General features: G+C 42.2%; 1 protein-coding gene across 2 annotated transcripts in view; it reads left to right on the forward strand.

The window, feature by feature from the left end:
* The window catches only part of PACS1 (phosphofurin acidic cluster sorting protein 1), a 173,586-nt gene that overhangs the window by 118,571 nt on the left and 34,133 nt on the right, over positions 1-20,882 (forward strand). For both annotated transcript variants that reach the window (XM_001170787.7, XM_063783108.1), the window contains exons 2-3: positions 2,704-2,791; positions 20,460-20,549. In XM_001170787.7, the coding sequence (XP_001170787.1) occupies positions 2,704-2,791; positions 20,460-20,549 (178 nt within the window). The remainder of the gene's footprint in view (positions 1-2,703; positions 2,792-20,459; positions 20,550-20,882) is intronic.

The following is a 20,882-nucleotide window of genomic DNA, read 5'->3' on the forward strand; positions in this document are numbered from 1 at the left end:
ACAGGCGGTGCTGTGGGCAGTCATTGAAGGGGGGATTTTGGAGGAGACAGCACGAACCCAGATGGCTCCAGAGCAACAGATGTCAGGAGAGTGTTTTAGGACATCAGAGTTGAGGGCACCCAGGTCACAGGCTGAGGAGGTGGTGACGTGATGGGGAAGGGCCAGGCCCTGGGATGAGGGGTGGTTCACTTCCTACTGCTGCTGTGACGAGTGGCCACAAACTTAGTGACTTCACACAACACACGTTTATTATCTTGCATTTCTGCAGGTCAGAAGTCCAAAATAGGTTTCACTGGGCAGCACGGAAGGTGTGGACAGGGCGGTGCTCCTTCTGGAGGCTGCAAGGAAGGACTGTTTTCTTGCCTTTTCCTGCTTCTTGAGGCTGCATATTCCTTGGCTCCTGACCCCCTCCCTCCATCTTCAAGGCCATCAGCCATATCTCCAGTCCCTGCTTCCTCCTTTGACTCTTTCCTCCCTGGCCCCCTCTTTTAAAGGCTCTTGTGATCATATTGGGTCCACCCAGATAATCCAGGATAATCTCCCCATCTCAGGAGCCTTAACTTAATCACATCTGCACAGTCCCTTTTGCCATGGGACTTTGCCAAGGTACCATATTCACAGGTTTTGGGGATTAGGAGATGACATCTGGGTGGTGGGGGCTGGGTATTTGGTCCACCACAAAGAGATTAGTTAGAATCCAGCTCTGTCATTTACTGGCTATAAGTGAATTTGGGCAGGTCACTACTCCACTTGAAATGTTTTTCTGTTGCATGCGTAGAACAGTGAGCCCCCCAACACACATCCACACAGTCCTGTTTTTGAGGTCTAGGTAAAATGATATAGATGAAGAGACCTGATAAGCTTTCATACATTTTATTTGATTTTGATTCTAGCTTAAAGCAAAGAAAGAGATTTGTTTTTCTTTGTGTTAGTCAGCAGGTCTTTGAAAGTACTTGGGTGACTGGGCGTGGTGGCTCACGCCTGTAATCCTAGCACTTTGCCAGGCCGAGGCAGGCGGATCACCTGAGGTCAGGAGTTTGAGACCAGCCTGGCCAACATGGTGAAACTGGTCTCTACTAAAAATACAAAAATTAGCCAGGCATGATGGTGGGTGCCTGTAATCCCAGCTACCCAGGAGGCTGAGGCAGCAGAATTGCTGGAACACGGGAGGTGGAGGCTGCATGAGCCAAAATCATGCCACTGCACTCCAGCCTGGGAGACAGAGTGAGACTCTGTCTCAAAAAAAAAAGAAAGAAAGTTCTTGGGTGAGGTTAATTCAAAACCAGAATTTAGTTCTGTTGACCTGGATTTGTCCTCCTTTAAAAAAAAAAACAAAACATGAATTATATTAATTTCTTCACATACTCTTGTTAATCTGATTTTAGCTAGAAGCCATTTTAGGAAACTTAATGTAACAAATATTTGCTGAGCAACTATATACTGTGCCCAGCATTTGGGCAGATGTTGGGGGGAGAGCAGTGGAGAGGCAAGCCTACTGCCTGCCCGCCGGAAGTTACACTCCAGTGGCATGATAGGAATTGTGCTGGGGACACATCACAGACTTTGCAAGGCATCGGGGGAAGTTCTCCTGGCAAAAATGCATAACCCAAGGCTGAGGAGGCGTTAGGTGACAGGGTGGTGCCAACAGAAGGAACAGCAGCCTCCAAAGGCCCTGAGGCGAGAGAGGGTGGCACTGCCACGGAGCCAAAGGAAAGTTAGTGTGGCTGGAGCTGAGGGAGGGCTGTGGAGACGCAAGACAGGGGCCTGAGCAGGGCCTAGAGGGCCTCAGCACGGAGGAAAAAAGAGGCATGAAATCCAGCCGGATTCTCTGGACTTGTCATGACTCTGGTAAGCAACATCCCTCATGTGTACCGTTCCCCAGAACCTCTCCCAGGAGAAGAATGTGTAAAGACTTTGACCACCCAGGCAGCCATAGAAAGGCAGCTTCCAGAGTCTCCCTCCCACTCCTGCTGGAAGTCCAGGGTGGCCCTGCTGTGGTAAGGCCAAGGTCAAGTCAGAGCAGAGTTACTGAGACTCCACAGTGAGGGACAATCCTGTCACTTTTGAGTTGCGGGGAATTTCTTGATTTGTGGCACTGAAGATTTTCTGCATATTTGGAGCAAAATGCAGCTGAAATAGAATTTGTGACCATTTAACCATTTCCTGCCAAATGATGTATGTTTTGTTTGTGTGGATTATCTCCTCTTGCTAAAGATTTACATCTGTACATCTGTCAGGTGTGATCAGGTGGAAAGTAGAAGAGGAACTGTGTGATTCTCCTCCCTTGGTCTCCTCTTCCCCCTCAGAAATGGCTCCAACATACTAGGCATGGAAAATGTTTTGCCTTTGGCTTGAGATAAATGATATCCATGGAAGTTCACGCAATAATGTACCTTTTGACACTTAACTTTAGAAGCTGGGCATGGTGGCATGTGCCTGTGGTCCCAGCTACTCAGAAGGCCAAGACGGGGAGGATCCTTGGGCCCAGGGCTCCAGTCTGGGCAACATAGTGAGACCCATCTCTTAAAAGTATAAACATTAAGTAAGAGGGGATGCTCTTCTACTGAGAGAGGGGACCCCTGGGACTGAGGACAGCATTCTCACATTCTTACTTCAGGTAAGGCAGATTGCCTAACCAATTGTTCATCACTTTTCTCGTAAGTTCCTCGCATATGACAGCATCTTCCTTCTCTGTTTTTCTAGGCTATTCAGCTTGACCCTGAAGAAACTCGTCATGCTAAAAGAAATGGACAAAGATCTTAACTCAGTGGTCATCGCTGTGAAGCTGCAGGTGAGTGGGGCAGGACTGTTTGTTCAGGGCCCAGGGAAGCTGGATAACCATTTGCCCACTGCTGCGGCTTCAGAAACACTACTGGGACCACCTCTGTCTTCCTCCTCTCAGCACAGCAAGGTGCACAGTGGAAAGATAACAGAGCTCACGGGACCTTCTGAGCCCAGCTCTGCCTCTTGGTTAGGGCACTCAGTTTCTTCAAACCTATCTTTGTCTGAAGAACAGAAATGGTTTTTCCTACACATACTGTGAGGATCAAGTGATATAGATCCTAAAGTGTTTATTGTAAACTACTCAGAAATTACTAGGCTGGCTAGCTTTGGTTTCAGTCTTAGTCCCAGGATTGCTAGATCCAGGTAGATGCACAGGTATGGGAAGCACTTTGAAGGTTTTCTTTTATTTTCTTTTGAGACAGAGTCTCGCTCTGCCACCCAGGCTGGAGTGCAGTGACGCGATCTCGGCTCACTGCAAGCTCCGCCTCCCGGGTTCACGCCATTCTCCTGCCTCAGCCTCCCTTGTAATTGGGACTACAGGCGCCTGCCACCACGCCCGGCTAATTTTTTTGTATTTTTAGTAGAGACAGGGTTTCACTGTGTTAGCCAGGATGGTCTCGATCTCATGACCTCGTGATCCGCTTGCCTCAGCCTCCCAAAGTGCTGGGATTACAGGCGTGAGCCACCGCGCCCAGCCTGCACTTCAGAGGTTTTCTATAGGGTGGAAGAAACTTACAGATTGTTATTTCAGACTTGGCAATTTAAAGTTTACTGGGATATTTTATCTCTATATAAATCCCACGTATAACTCCTTACATTTGGTATATTCAAGGGACCCAAAATATTTCACAAACATTTGTATTCTTAAGTATTCCTGAATTTAAGGAAAAGAGAAGGGAAAAGCTGAATTATAGAAGGGCTCAGGAATTTACCTGTTGCCAGCTAATTACCAAGCGACAGAACTGGGACCAGAAACTAAAGAGTGGGTAATTTGTGTGCTCATTAAATCCCATCACCAGACCTCCCTTAACTGATTAATCCTTTCTGCTGATGACTCCCTGGAGTAGAGTGAGATTCTGCAGTGCCTCTGGAGTCACTAAATAATGACTGGAGTCTTCAGCTTAAGGATGGTGTATTTACTGAATTCTTATTCATTGAAAAATAGCAAACTGTATGATAACTCCCTACTAACCAGAATATTTTATTAGCTAGTTCACCTACTATGCTGCAGTTTATTGTACTATATCACCTTCATTAAAATCAACTTCTATATCACTCTCAGTGTGTGAATCATATATTGAGGTGCCTCGGCCTCTTTCTGGGATAAAGACGTTAGTCCCAAATACATAATTTAGTCCTCAGAACTTAAAATGTTGGGCCGGGCACTGTGGCTCACACCTGTAATCCCAGCACTTTGGGAGGCTGAGGCGGTGGATCACTCAAGGTCAGGAGTTCGAGACCAGCCTGGCCAACGTGGTGAAACCCCATCTCTACTAAAAATACAAAAATTAGCCAGGCGTGCGTGTAGTTCCAGCTACTCAGGAGGCTGAGGCAGGAGAATTGCTTGAGCCTGGGAGGGAGAGGTTGCAGTGAGCTGAGATTGTGCCACTGCACTCCAGCCTGGGTGACAGAATGAGACTCCATCTCAAAACAACAACAAAAACTTAAAATGTTTTAATTACTCATGAATTCCTGTGTGTCCCACCTTATATTCTAATTCCCTGTTCATTTTATGCATAATTCCTTCCAAATCTATGAAATGTTCCCAGAACACTGTGTTGGGAAAGCAAGTGTGGGACAGCAATGTGAACTATTAGTGTCTTGTCCTCCTCTCCCGATTTTGGTCCCCATTTCTAGGTCACAGGCAGTGTTCCCGTTTTCAGGAATTGCTTCCTTTGCTAAAGAATGTTTCTGTCCTGTGCCGACACCATTGGGGTGGTTTTGAAAGTTCCCCACTGCGTTTGCCATCCCTGCAGCTAAATGCTTTTGCCAAAGAAATAATTTATTTCCTGATTAAATATTTAAGATTCTATAATTCTAAATTATACCAAAACTACAAATATTTTGAATTTTTAAATTGTTCTACTTCCAAGCAGCTGAAAGTAATTACAGATGTCACCACATTCATTTATTCAGTCACTTATTTATGCATTCATATAATAAATACTTATTGAGCATCTATTATGTGCCAAACATTGTTCTAGGCACAGGGGATAAAGCAGTGATCAAAACAGACAAAAATCCCTGCCTTTAAGAAGCATTGAGCAGTAATTCCCCAAAGGAGATCTGCAGACCCTGAGGTCTCTAAGACACTTCCAGGGGGTACAGGAGGCCACAACTATTTTCATGATAATACTGTGGCATTATTTGCCTTTTTCAGCATGTTGACTTTTGCACTGAAAGTACAAGAGCAACAGTGGATAAAGCTGCTGGTGCCTCAGCACAAATGCCCCCAATGTCCCAGAGGTCATTGTGTTGTTTACCATCTCATGAGTGAAATAAGAAGATAAAAGGGCTGGGCACAGTGGCGCACCCCTGTAGTCCCAGCTACTTAAGAGGCTGGGGCATGCGGGTCACTTGAGCCTAGGAGCTGGCTGGAATGAGCTGTTTGTGCCAGTGCACTCCAGCCTGGGTGACAGAGCAAGACTCCGACTCAAAACAAGGGAGAGAAAGCCAGTTTTGCTTAAGAATGTTCTTAAGAAAGCAGTAAAACGTGTTAATTTATTATATCTCAACCTTGAGTCTGCATCTTTTTCATATTTTGTGTGATGAGATGGGACGTGTACACTGAGCACTTCTGCCTTGCAGCAAAGTTCGATGTCTGTCTCTAAGATTAGAGCCTGTGTGAGGTGGAGCTACTGAGTTGTGAACCACAGTAGCTGCTTTTTTCATGAACACCATTTTTACTTCAAAGAGGGACTTCCAGACAAACAGGTTATTTAGACTCAGGTATTTGGAAGGTGTTTCCTTAAAATTGAACAGAGTTACCCTATCAATTCAGGGAAAACAACTTAATATTGGTTGCCAATGATAAATAAAATTTGACCTTTTTTTTTTGTTTGAGACAGAGTCTCGCCCTGTTATTCAATGGCGTGATCTCAGCTCACTGCAATCTCCATCTCCTGGGTTCAAGTGATTCTCCTGCGTCAGCCTCCTGAGTAGCTGGGACTACAGGCACCCACCACCATGCCTGGCTAATTTGTGTATTTTTAGTAGAGACGGGGTTTTACCATGTTGGCCAGGTTGGTCTCGAACCCCTGACCTCAGGTAATCTGCCCACCTTGGCCTCCCAAAGTGCTGGGATTACAGGCATGAGCTACCACACCTGGCCAAAATTTGAGCTTTTAAGTAAAAATTAGAATTTTGGAAAACTTGCTTCTGTCACTGAAAGCTTAACAGCTTCCCAGTTCTTAAAGACTTTTCTGAAGAAGTCAGAAGTGATATTAAACATTTTTAGTTTTTTATATTGTATAATATGTAACATTTGAATATTTTCTAAATGACTAATGCATGAGTTTACAAAATCATGCTGGATAAAAGATCCTTTCAAAGAACAAAATAGACCAGTGGATTGGGTTTTTAACTTTCTATTTTAAAATACTTTTAAATGTACCCAAGAGATGCAGGGTTAGTCTAAAGAGTTCCTGTATACCCCACCCAGCTTCTCCCAACACTAATATCTCTCTTAACCATGGTACATTTATCAAAACTAAGAAATTATCATTGGTATGATACTATTAATTAAATTCGACTTCAGATTTCCTAGTTTTTTCATTAACGTTCTTTTTCTGTTAATTGGATTTTAACATATAAGAGCACAAAAGTCTTAGTGATATTATTTAAAATTCTACTTTGGAAAAAAAATTTTTACTTTGCAACTAATCTTTAGGAAACTACCACTTAGAGAGTTAATGGTGTAGTATCAAAGGAAAATAGTCCACAACTGGCTGGTCACAATGGCTCATACCTGTAATCCCAGCACTTTGGGAGGCCAAGGTGAGAGGATTGTTCAAGCCCAGGAGTTCAAGACCATCCTGGGCAACACAGCAAGACCCCATCTTTACCAAAAATAAAAACTATCTGGGCATGGTGGCATATGCCTGCAGTCCCAGCTATTTGGGAGGCCGAGGCAGGAGGATTGCCTAAGCCCAGGAGTTCAAGTTTACAATGAGTTATGATCACACCACTGCACTCTACCCTGGGCAACAGAACGAGACCTTGTCTCTAAAAATAAAAAATAAAAATAAATAAAAAATTCCACAGTTGTCTGAAAAGGCTGTTAAAATGCTCCTCTGTTTTCCAGCTGTATATCACTTTGCATCTGGATTTTTTTCATATACTCAACCAAAGTAATGTTTTGCAACACATTGAGTCCAAAATAGGAATGAGAATCTAGTTGTTTTCTATTAAGTCGTTCATTAAAAAGATTTACAGAAATGTAAAACTATGCCATCTCCCTCATACACTGCTGTTGGGAATGTAAAATAATGCAGCCACTGTGTTGTTTTGTTTTGCTTTTGTTTTTATTTTAGAGACAAGGTCTTGCTGTGTTGCCCAGGCTGCTCTCAAACTCCTGGCCTCAAGCAATCCTCTCGCCTTGACCTCCCAGTGCTGGGATTATAGGCTTGTGCCACCATGCCCGGTTCTCAAAAGGTTAAAGACAGAGTAACCATATGACTTAGCAATTCTACTCCTAGGTATGTCCACAAGAGAAATGAAAACACACAAAATCTAACATGCAAATGTTCATAACAGAATTATTCACAAGCTAAAAAGTAGAAACAATCCAAGTCCATCAACTGATCAATGGATAAATAAAATGTGGTCTAGTCATACAGCTTCGGAATACTATTTGGCAATAAAAAAGAATGAAGTACCTCCATGCTCCAGGTGGATGAACCTTGAAAACATGATGCTAAGTGAAAGAAGCAAGACACAAAAAACCACATATTGTATGATTCCATTTATATGAAATAGGCAGATCCCTAGGGTTAGAAAATAGATTGTAGTTGCCAGGGGTTAGGGGTGGGGGTGGGGGTGGGCAGACTGCAGAGGGTGATAATTAAAGAATATGAGGTTTCTTTGTTGAATGATGAGAATGTTCTGACACTGACTGTGGTGATGGTTGCACAGCGCTGAACATACTGAAAGCCATTGAATTGTACACTTTAAATGGGTGAATTGTGTGGTATTTGAATTATATCCCAGTAAAGCTGTAATTTTTTTAAAAAACTATGTCTTCTCACTAAATTATTTTTGTTTGGGGAACATATATTTTTCATTTTAAAACTTTGTATGTAAACACATAATAGGTTTATTGTTAATTTTAAATGGATTAATAAATATTTTAAAATATCTGTTTTAATTCATAATATGGTGACTATTGAAAGATAAACCTACATAAACAAAATATTGATAGATATACCTACATACACAAAAGCTATTTGGGATTCTTTCTAAGAGTGTAAAAAGGGCCGGGCGTGGTGGCTCACGCCTATAATCCCAGGACTTTGGGAGGCTGAGGCAGGTGGATCATGAGGTCAGGAGATCGAGACCATCCTGGCTAACATGGTGAAACCCCATCTCTACTAATAATACAAAAAATTAGCCAAGCGTGGTGGCGGGCACCTGTAGTCCCAGCTACTTGGGAGGCTAAGGCAGGAGAATGGCGTGAACCCAGGAGTCGGAGCTTGCAGTGAGCCAAGATCGCACCACTGCACTCCAGCCTGGGCAACAGAGCGAGACTCCATCTCAAAAAAAAAAAAAAAAAAAGAGTGTAAAAAGGTCCTGAGGCCAAAAATTTGAGAATTATTATAGTAGAAGGAAAGAAACATAAAGAAAATAAGAAAATTATATATAGGCATTCCTGAAAAATTTTGTTTTATTTTTTGAGATGGAGTTTTGCTCTTGTTGACCAGGCTGGAGTGCAATGGCGTGATCTCAGCTCACTGCACACTCCGCCTCCTGAGTTCAAATGATTCTCCTGCCTCAGCCTCCCAAGTTGCTGGGATTACAGGCATGCACCATCACACCTCATAATTTTTCTATTTTTAGTAGACATGGGGTTTCACCATGTTGGTCAGGCTGGTCTCGAGCTCCTGACCTCAAGTGATCCACCTACCTTGGCCTCCCAAAGTGCTGGGATTACAGGTTTGAGCCACCACACCCAGCCACATTCCTTAAAATCTAATCCATTCCTGAAAATATGATGGATGGCAGAAGCCTATATTTTATTATTTAAGTGGGAAAAATAAGAAATACAGAATATCACAACACTATAATTGTGGTGTGTAAATTACTCATATTTTGAGTAGGAAGACTAAAAGACGAGCCTATCAAAAATAATAACTATGGGCCAGGCGCGGTGGCTCATGCCTGTAATCCCAGCTCTTTGGGAGGCCGAGGTGGCTGGGTCACCTGAGGTCAGGAGTTCGAGACCAGCCTGACCAACATGGTGAAACCCTGTCTCTACTAAAAATACAAAATTAGCCAGGCGTGGTGGCACATGCCTGTAATTCAAGCTACTCAGGAGGCTGAGGCAGGAGAATCACTTGAACCCGTGAGGCAGAGGTTGCAGTGAGCCAAGATGGCGCCACTGTACTCCAGCCTTGGCAACAAAGCGAGACTCCATCTCAAAAAAAAAAAAAAGAGGGAGGGGGGATGAAGTTGAAATATAGAGTTTTTATTGGTTTTCTCTTTGCTTCTTTGTTTTTTGTTTTTGCAATCAGAGTTAACTTACCATTCAGTTTAAAATAATGTTTTATAAGATGTTATTTGCAAGCCTCATGGTAACTGCAAATCAAAAAACCCTAAAACAGATACACAAAAAATAAAAAGCAAGAAATTAAAAACATACCATCAGAGAAAATGACTTTCACAAAAAGAAAGACAAGAAGGAAAGAAGGAAGGAAGATAAGACCACAAAACAACCAGAAAACAAATAACAAAATGGCAATAGTAAGTCCTTACTTATCAATAATAACATTGAATGTAAATGGACAAAATTCTGCAATCAAAAGACGTGGAGTAGTTGAATGCATTAAAAAACAAGACCCAGCTGGGCACAGCGGCTCATGCCTGTAATCCCAGCACTTTGGGACCCCAAGGCGGGCAAATCATGAGGTCAGGAGTTCGAGACCAGCCTGGCCAACACAGTGAAACCCCATCCCTACTAAAAATACAAAAAATTAGCTGGGTGTGGTGGCGTACGCCTGTAATCCCAGCTACTCGGGAGGCTGAGGCAGGAGAATCGCTGGAATCTGGGAGATGGAGGTTGCAGTGAGCCCAGATTGCACCACTGCACTCCAACCCAGGCAACTGTGCGAGACTCTGTCTCAAAAAAACAAACAAACAAAAAAAACAAGACCCAGCTAGGCACAGTGGCTCATGCCTATAATCCCAGCACTTTGGGAGGCTGAGGTGAGAGTATTGCTTGAGCTCAGGGGTTTGAGACCAGCTTGGGCAACATAGTAGGACCTTGGGTCTACAAATAATTTGAAAAATTAGCTGGATGTGGTGGTGTGCACCTGTAGAGTCATCTACTCAGGAGTCTGAGGTAGGAGGATCACTTGAGCTCAGGAGGTTAAGGCTAAAGTGAGCTATGATTGTGCCAGTACACTCCACCTTGGGCAACAGAGTGAGACGCTGTCTCAGAAAAACAAAAACGAAAACATGATCCAAACATCTATCGCCTACGAGAATCACACTTGACCTGTAAAGACACATAGAGACTAAAAATAAAGGGTTGGAAAAATATACTCTATGCAAATGGAAACAAACAAACAAAAAAAGAGTAGGAATAGCTATACTTATATCAGACAAAATAGATTTCAAGACAAAAATTGTAAAAATTGATAAGTTCATTATATAATGATAAAGGGGTCAACTCAGCAAGAAGATATAACAATTGTAAATATATATGCACCTAACACTGGAGCACCCAGATATATAAAGCAAATATTACTAGAGCTAAAGAGAGTGTTAGACCCCATTACAACAATAGCTAGAGACTTTAACACCCCACTTTCAGCATTGGAAAGATCATCCAGACAAAATAAAGAAACATCAGACTTAACCGCACTATAGACCAAATGGACCGAATAGATATTTACAGAACATTTCTTCCAATGGCTGCAGAATACACTTTTTTTTTTTCGTTAGCACGTGGATCATTCTCAAGGATAGGCCATATGTTAGGTTACAAAACAAGTCTTAAAACATTCAAAAAAAAAAAGTTGAGGCCAGGTGTGGTGACTCACGCCTGTAATCCCAGCACTTTGGGAGGCCAAGGTGGGTGGATCATGAGATCAGGAGATCCATAGCATCCTGGCCAAAATGGTGACAGCCCATCTGCCCTAAAAATACAAAAATTAGCTGGGCGTGGTGGCAGGCGCCTGTAGTCTCAGCTACTCAGGAGGCTGAGGCAGGAGAATTGCTTGAACCCTGGAGGTGGAGGTTACAGTGAGCGGAGATTGCGCCACTGCACTCCAACCTGGGCGACAGAGTGAGACTCTGTCTCAAAAAAAAAAAAAGTTGAAATAATATCAGGCATATTCCCTGACCATAATGGAATAAAACTAGAAATCAATAGCAAGGAATTTGGAAAGCAATAGGCACACATGGAATTAAACAGTATGCTCCTAAATGACCAGTGGGTCAATGAATAAATTAAAAAGGAAAATTGAAATTTTCTTGAAGCAAATGATAATGGAAACACAACATATCAAAACCTATGGGATACAGCAAAAGCAGTACCAAGAGGGAAGTTCGTAGCTATAAGTGCCTACATCAAAAAAGAAGAAAAACTTCAAATAAACAACTTAATGATGCTTCTTAAAGAACTAGAAAAGCAAGAGCAAACCAAACCCAAAATTAGTAGAAGAAAAGAAATAATGAACATCATAGCAGAAATAAATGAAATTGAAAAAAAAAAAGTCAACAAAACAAAATGTTTTGGGTTTTTGTTTTTTTTTTTCTGAGACGGAGTTTTACTCTTGTTGCCCATGCTGGAGTACAGTGGTGCAATCTCAGCTCATTGCAACCTCTGCCTCCCAGGTTCAAGTGATTCTCCTGCCTCAGTCTCCTGAGTCGTTGGGATTACAGGCGTGCACCACCATGGCGGCTAATTTTTGTATTTTTAGTAGAGACGAGGTTTCACCTTATTGGCCAGGCTGGTCTTGAACTCCTAGCCTCAGGTGATCTGCTTGCCTTGGCCTTCGGTGCTGGGATTACAGGTGTGAGCCATCACACCCGGCCAAAGAGTTGTTTTTTGAGAAGACAAAATGGATAAACCTTTAGCCAGACCAAATAAGAAAAAAAGAGAGAAGACACAAATAAATCAGAGATGAAAAAAGAGGTGACTGACACTGCAGAAATTCAAAGGATCATTAGTGGCTGCTATGAGCAGCTATATACCGATAAACTGGAAAACCTAGAAGAAATGGATAAATTCCTGGAAAGATACAACCTTCCAAGATTGAACCATGAAGAAATTCAAAACCTGAATAGACCAATAACAAAAAATGAGCTAGATGCCATTAACAAAGTCTTCCAGCAAAGAAAAGCCCAGGCCTTGATAGCTTCACTACTGAATTTTACCAAACATTTAAGAAGAACTATTTCAAAAAATAGAGAATAATTCCAGACTCAATCTATGAGACCAATATTCCTCTGATACCAAAACCAAAGAAAGTGACAGGGCAGTATCTCTGATGACCACTGATACAAAAATCATCAAGAAAATACTAGCAGAGTTTAGCAACACATTAAAAACATCATTCATCATGACCAAGTGAGATCCCAGGGATGTGCAAGGATGGTTCAGCATACACAAATCAATTAATGTGATACATCATATCAACAGAATGAAGGACAAAACCCATGTGATAATCTCAATTGATGCCAAATGGCTGGGTGTTGTGGCTCCCACCTGTAATCCCAGCACTTTGGGAGGCCAAGGTAGATGGATCACTTGAGGCCAAGAGTTTGAGACCAGCCTGGGCAACATGGCAAAACCTCATCTCTAGGGAAAAAAAAAAAAATATATATATATATATATATATATATATATATATATATATATATTCTGAAAAAGCATTTGATAAAATTCAACAAGGCTTCATGATAAAAATCCTCAAAAAATGGGTATAAAAGAAACATACCTCAACACAATAAAAGCCATATATGATAGACCTATCGCTTGTATCAGACTGAACGGAGAAAAACTGAAAGCCTTTCCTTTAAGATCTGGAACAAGACAAGGATCACCACTTTCACCACTGTTATTCAGTATAGTACTGGAAGTCCTAACTAGAGCAGTCAGGCAAGAGAAAGAAATAAAGGCATCCAGATTGGAAAGGAAGAAATCAAATTATCCTTGTTTGCAAATGATATGCTCTTCTATGTGGAAAAACCTACACTTCACAAAATAACTATTAGAACTGATAAACAAAATCAGTGAAGTTGCAGGATACAAAATCAACATACAGAAAATCGGTAGCATTTCTATATGTCAACAGTGAACAATCTGAAAAAGAAATCAAGAAAGTAATCCCATTTACAAGAGCTACAAATAAGATACCTAGGAATAAACTTAACCAAAGAAGTGAAATATCTCTATATTAAAAACTGTAAAACATTAATGCAAGAAATCTAAATAGACACACAAAAAATGGAAAGATATTCCATATTCATGGATTGGAAGAATCAATATTGTTAAAATGTCCATACCACCCAAAGCAATCTACAGATTCAATGCAATCCCTATCAAAATACCAATGACATTCTGCACAGAAATAGAAAAAAAAATCCTAAAATGTATATGGAACCACAGAAGACCCAGAATAGCCAAAGCCATCCTGAGCACAAAGAACAAAATTAGAGAAATCACATTATCTGACTTCAAATTATACTACAGAACTATAGTAACCAAAACAGCATGGTGCTGGCATAAAAACAAACACCTACACCAATGGAAGAGAATAGATAATCTAGCAATAAATCCATACATCTACAGTGAACTAATTTTCAACAAAGGTGCCAAGAACATACACTGGGGAAAGGACAATCTCTTCAATAAATGATGCTGGGAAAACTGGATATCTATATGCAGAGGAATTAAACTAGACTGTTGTCTCTCACTATATACAAAAATCAGATAAAAATTGACTGGAGACTTAAATCTAATACCTGAAACTATGACACTACTAAAAGAAAACATTTTTCCAACTGCTTTGGCCACTAAAATAATAAAAATAAAAGAAAACATTGGGGAAACTCTCCAGGAAATTGATCTGGGCAGAGATTTCTTGTGTAATACCTGGCACTGGCAACCAAAGCAAAAATGGACAAATGGGATCACATCAAGTTAAAAAGCTTCTGGGCCAGGCGCGGTGGCTCATGCCTGTAATCCCAGCACTTTGAGAGGCTGACAAGGGATCCCTTGTCCATCTGACAAGGGATTAATAACCAGACTATATAGGGAGCTCAAACAACTCAGGAAAATATCTAATAATCTGATTAAGAAATGGGCAAACGATCTGAATAGACATCTCTCAAAAGAAGACCTACAAGTGGCAAACAGGCATATGAAAGGGTGTGTAACATCATTAATTGTCAGAGAAATGCTAATCAAAACTACAATGAGATATCATCTCACCCCAGTTAAAATGGCTTTTATCCAAAAGACAGGCAATAGTGAATCCTGGTGAGGATGTAGAGAAAAGGGAACCCTCATACACTGTTGGTAGGAATGTAAGTTAGTATAGCGAATATGGAAAATAGTACGGAGTTTCCTCAAAAAACCAAAATAGTCCCATGTAGCACTATTCACAATAGCCAAGATTTGGAAGCACCTAAGTGTCCATCAACAGACAAACTGATAAAGAAAATGTGGTACATATACACAATGGAGTACTATGCAGCCATAAAAAAGAATGAGTTCCTGTCATTTGCAATAACATGGATGGAACTGGAGGACATTATGTTAAATGAAATAAGCCAGGCACAGAAAGACATACTTTGAATGTTCTCACTTACTTCTGGGAGTTAAAAATTAAAGTCATGGAGATAGTCTAATGATGGTTACCACAGGCTCATATGGGCAGTCAGGCAGTGATGATAGTTAATGGATACAAAAACATAGAATGAATAAGACCTGGTATTTGGCCAAGCATGGTGGCTCACGCCTGTAATCCTAGCACTTTGGGAGGCTGAGGTAGGAAGATTCCTTGAGTCCAGTAGTTTGAGACCAGCCTGAGCACCATAGTGAAACCCCATCTCTATTTTTTAAAAACTTTTTTTTTTTTTGAGACGGAGTTTCACTCTTGTTGCCTAGGCTGCAGTGCAATGGTGCAATCTCAGCTCACTGCAACCTCCACCTCCCAGGTTCAAATGATTCTCCTACCTCAGCCTCCCAAGTAGCTGGGATTACAGGTGTGCACCACCATGCCCAGCTAAATTTTGTATTTTTAGTAGAGACTGGGTTTCACCATGTTGCCCAGGCTGGTCTTGAACTCCTGACCTCAGGTGATCTGCCCGCCTCAGCGTCCCAAAGTGCTGGGATTACAGGCATGAGCCACCACACCCAGCCAAAAAAATTATTTTAATTATAAAAATTTTTTAAATGTTTTAAAGATCTGATATTTGATAGTGCAACAGGACGATTACAGTCAATGATAATTTATAGTACATTTAAAAATAACTTAAAGTATAATTGGAATATTTGTAACATAAGTAAATGATAAATGCTTGAGGCGATGGATACCCAATATAACCTGATGTGATTATTACATGTTGTATGCCTGTACCAAAATGTCTTATGTACCCCATAAATATATATGCCATGTACCCATAAAAATTATTAGTTAAAAATTGAAATAAAGAATAAATGAAAAATAACAACTTATTTTCAGACATCCAAGAAACCCCAACAAATTTCCTCAAATATCACTACAATACTCTTAATTTTTTTTTTTTTTTTTTTTTGAGAATGGGATCTCACTATGTTGCCCAGGCAGCTCTTATACTCCTGGGCTCAAGCTATCCTTCCACCTCTGCCTCCTTAAGTGCTGGGATTACAGGCATGAGCCACCACATCCAGCAACAATACTGTTAAATATCTATATGATAAGAATTTTTGGTTTAAATAAGAAGCATTTAAAACACCAGTAACCTGGCCGGTCGCGGTGGTTCATGTCTGTAAATCCCAGCACTTGGGAGGCCAAGGCAGGTGGATCACCTGAGGTCAGGAGTTCAAGACCAGCCTGGGCGACATGGTCAAACCCCATCTCTACTAAAAATACAAAAATTAGCCCGGCATTGTGGCACACGCCTGTAGTGCCAGCCACTTGGGAGGCTGAGGCAGGAGAATCGCTTGAGCCTGGGAGGCAGAGGTTGCAGTGAGTTAAGATTGCACCACTGCACTCCAGCCTGTGCAACAGAGTGAGACTCTGTCTCAAAATAATAATAATAAAACACCAGTAACCTAATTTTTAAAATATATTAATATTAATATTGGATATTTTAATGTGCTATGTTACTTTAGTATTAAATATAAATGGTTTTGCTTCTATACTGCAAAAGAAGATATACTGTTATATAGATAAACAAATGATACAAAAGTATATTAAAAATAATTTTGAAATTGGACCCTGGTTGGTAGTGCCCCAGGCACCTGGAAGAAGCAAATACTGGAACCCATGAAAGCTAAACCCCTGGGGAAGGGTAGGAAAGATGAGGACAGTAGCGCACCATGCCTGAAAGGGCTGGGTTGGGCTGGGCCTGGCTGCGATCCCGTGACACACTGCACTCCTCATCCTGCTACCTGCACACGCAGATTACTTCTAGCGAGTTTGAAATTCAGATAGTGAATTTGGGATACAAAGTTTTACAGGTATTTAGAGCACATACTTGGGTGGTGAGAGTTCATATAATCATATAATGAGGCTACTGCTGTTGGAAGGTGATGTCCTATAGTGACAATAACTAAGATAAAGGGGACCAAGAGGGCTGGGGTGGAGGAAGTTAACGGATTCCCTACGGTGGTCACGGTAGACCTGGTTGAGAAGATGACATTTACCCAAAGACTTTGAGGGAGGTGAGGGCCATGCAGGTATCTGGAAGAAGAGCCTTCCAGGCAGAGGGAAGACCCAGGACCAGGCCCTCAGGCCTTCATATTCTGTGAATATATGCTCTGAGCTGAGAAATCTTAAAAGAACCCTAAGCACTGATTACTTTTTTCAACTTTTATTTTGGAAAAATCTCAAACGTGCAAAAGTAGACAGAGTAGTTTACAATTCCCTCGAACCCCTTACTAAGCTGCAGTTGTTATCAACTCATGGCCAGTCTCGTTTCGTCTGTGTCCCCACCTGTTTCCCTTCACCAGTGTTATTTTGAGGCAATCCATACATCATAACATTTCACCCACAAATATGTCAATATGTATTTCAAAAATGTAGGCAGTATTTTTAAACAAAACCGCGATACCATTATCACACCTTGGCCGGACGCGGTGGCTCATGCCTGTAATGCCAGCACTTTGGAAGGCCAAGGGGAGCGGATAACTTGAGATCAGGAGTTCGAGGCCAGCCTGGCCAACATGATAAAACCTCATCTCTACTAAAAATACAAAAATTAGCTGGGCGTGATGGCACGCACCTGTAATCCCAGCTACTCAAGAGGCTAAGGCAAGAGAGTCGCTTGAACCTGGGAGGCGGAGATTGCAGTGAGCCGAGATCACACTACTGTACTCCAGCCTAGTCGACAGAGCAAGACTCTATCTAAAATAACAAAAACCTTAATATCACAAAATCAGTGTTCAAATTTCCAGTTGTGGCATGAATCTCATAAATGTGTGGGTCTTGTGGGAGAGAGTGGCTGTTGGTTTTGCTTTTTATAGTTTATTTGATGCATTCGGTCTTCAGTTGCCACTATAGCACTCGAGCTTCCGGGTGTCCTGAGGCCCTGGCCTGTGTGCGGACTGACTGTGTGCTTCTGCTGATGTTATTTTATTTTTGCTGTTTTTTGAGACAGAGTCTCGTTCTGTTGCCCAGGCTGGAGTGCAGTGATATAATCTTGGCTTTTGTTTTGTTTTTTTTTTTTTTGAGACGGAGTCTCGCTCTGTTGCCCAGGCTGGAGTGCAATGATATGATCTTGGCTTATTCCAACCTCTGCCTCCTAGGCTGAAATGATTCTCCCACACAGCCTCCTGAGTAGCTGGGATTACAAGTGCATGCCACTATGCCTGGCTAATTTTTGTATTTTTCGTAGAGACGAGGTTTCCCAGTGTTGCCCAGGCTGGTCTTGAAGTCCTGAGCTCAGGTGATCCGCCCACCTCAGCCTCCCAAAGTGCCAGGATTACAGGTGCCACCACACCCAGGCTTCTGCTGATTTTATACCCAGCCTTCCCTCTATGGCCATTACCCATAGGCAGCATCACTATAGAATGACATAACCATCAGGGCTCCACTTCCTTGGTCTCATTTTGGCCTCATGAGTGGCTGAGGCGTTTTTCCATGTGTGGAATTTTCCCCTAAGGGTCAGCACTGCGGCGTAGTACCATTTCAACAGAAACAGCTCCCAGAGTAATCACAGCTTTGCTGAAGACACGTGAGAGATGAGCAGCTCAAAAATTTGTCATTAATTATAAACAGGGATGAGTGTGGGGCTCAAATCTGTAATCCCAGCACTTTGGGAGGCCGTGGCAGGAAGATTACTTGAGCCGAGGAGTTCAAGACCAACCTGGGCAATGTAGCGATACCCCGTCTCTACAAATAAAAAATAAAAACGGTAAAAATAATGTTTCAATGAACAGCTCCTTGTTTACAGATTTGCTTCTTTTTAAAACTCATTCCTGGCCCAGCCTGGTGGCCTATAATCCTAGCACTTTGGGAGGCTGAAGTGGAAAGATCGTTTGAGCTCGGAAGTTAAAGACCAGCCTGGGCAACATAGTGAGACCTCGTCTCTCTTTTTATTAAAAAAAAAAAAAGAAGAAGAAAAAGAAAGGAAGGAAGGAAGGAAAGAAAGAAAGAAAAAAATCATTCCCTCCAAGTTCATGGGATCAAGGGAGAAAAAAGAAAATAATATATAAAAATCCTGCCCTTAGAATTTATTTTTTTGGATTACAATTTTTGAATGGAAATGTTTCTTTATTGCCAGGCTACTTTCTAAAAGGGTTATTGTAATTTACTTTGCTTCGACAATGAATGAATTTGGAAATTCTACCACATCCTTACCAACTTTGGATGTTGTGGGGTTTTTTTTATTGGTATTAATTTTAAAACTGATTTTTTTTAAGACAAATTTATTCAACACTGTTTATTTGTGTGCTGGGAATCATACTGAACAAGACATATCTTTGTCTCATGGATCTCGAAGTTTAGTGAGATTCAGTAACTGGCAGTAAGAGGGCTGTCTAACCCAAATACAAGGTTTGGAGGCGGGGAGGTTACAGAGGAAGTTCCTGGAGAAAAAAAATTCAGCTGAGACCTGAAAGATGAGTTGGTTACTTGTGTTCAGAAGCCAAAAAAAGCATCCAAGAAGAGAAGAAAAGCACATGAAAAGGCCCAGAGACAAGACAGTATGCCTGGGGAGTCAGAGGGAGGATCACTTGAAGTCAGGAGTTCGAGGCCAGCCCGGCCAACATGGCAGTAAGAGGGCTGTCTAACCCAACTATTAGGTTTGGAGAGCGGGGAGGTTAAAGAGGAAGTTCCTGGGAAAAAAAAGGAACAGTGGGCAGGGAGGGTCTTACACACCCTGGAGACTGACACTACCGGCCTCTTCCCCAGGAGTGCTGGGAACTCACAGACGTTAACAAATCATTTTGCTGTGATAACCTTTTATGCACCCTACAGCATCATATATGTAAAATCAGACTTATGGTAGAGGCTTGATTCAAATAAGTACAATAAAGACTCATGAAATATTTGGACTGGTAAGAATGTTTGGGCCGGGCTCAGTGACTCACGCCTGTAATCCCAGCACTTTGGGAGGCTGAAGCAAGCTGATCATCTGAGGTCAGGAGTTCAAGGCCAGCACATGGTGAAACCCTGTCTCTACTAAAAATACAAAAAAATTAGCCGGGCATTGTGGCAGGTGCCTGTAGTCCCAGCTACTCAGGAGGCTGAGGCAGGGTAATCGCTTGAACCTGGGAGGCGGAGGTTGCAGTGCGCCGAGATCACGCCACTGCAGTCCAGCCTGGGTGACAGAATGAGACTCGTCTCAAAAAAAATAAAATTTAATTTTTTTTTTTTTTAAAGAATGCTTGTAGAGTTTAGAAGTTGTTTGCAAACATAGTATTTCTTTTGGTCTGATTTTTGGTGACACAGCTTTGACAGATTTTTTTTTCTTTTTATTATTGATGTTATTTGAGACAGGGTCTCGCTCTGTCACCCAGGCTGGAGTGCAGTGGCAGGATCATGACTCACTGCGGGCTTGAACTCCCGGGCTCAAGTGATCCTCGCACCTCAGCCTCCTGAGTTGCTGGGACTACAGGCATGTGTACCACCACACCCAGCCAATTTTTTTTATTTTTTGTAGAAACAGGAGTCTCACTATGTTGCCCCAGGCTGGTCTCAAACTCCTGAGTCCAAGCAGTCCTGCCTCAGCCTCCCAAACAGCTGGGATTACTGGCACAAGCCACTGCACCTGGCCAAACAGACTTTTCTTCTTGGTTTCAGGGTTCAAAAAGAATTCTTCGCTCCAACGAGATCGTCCTTCCAGCTAGTGGACTGGTGGAAACAGAGCTCCAATTAACCTTCTCCCTTCAGGTGAGACTCTCCTAATCTTAGGCCCCTAACATGCTATATCCTGGCTAGTCCCCAGACAGTCCTCTAACCCAGAGACTGTTTTATCCCAGAGCCCCCATTCCCCAACTTGGGCGGGAATGAATAAAAGTCACCTGGAGGTTTATGGCTGGCCTGGAGGGCCAAAGCAACCCTTTAGCCAGTGACGGTAAGGGTGTGGAGACCTGGGTAGGCACCGTGGCCCCTTCCCTTCTTCTGCCTTGGCTAACACTGTTAGCCATCTGCTGCACCACATCACATCTCCTTAGTGATCCTCGCACACCCCGTGGACCGTGCCACCGTCAGCCTCCACGTCGG

The sequence above is a fragment of the Pan troglodytes genome, chromosome 9, assembly GCF_028858775.2.
Source record: "Pan troglodytes isolate AG18354 chromosome 9, NHGRI_mPanTro3-v2.0_pri, whole genome shotgun sequence".
Lineage (NCBI taxonomy): Eukaryota > Metazoa > Chordata > Mammalia > Primates > Hominidae > Pan > Pan troglodytes.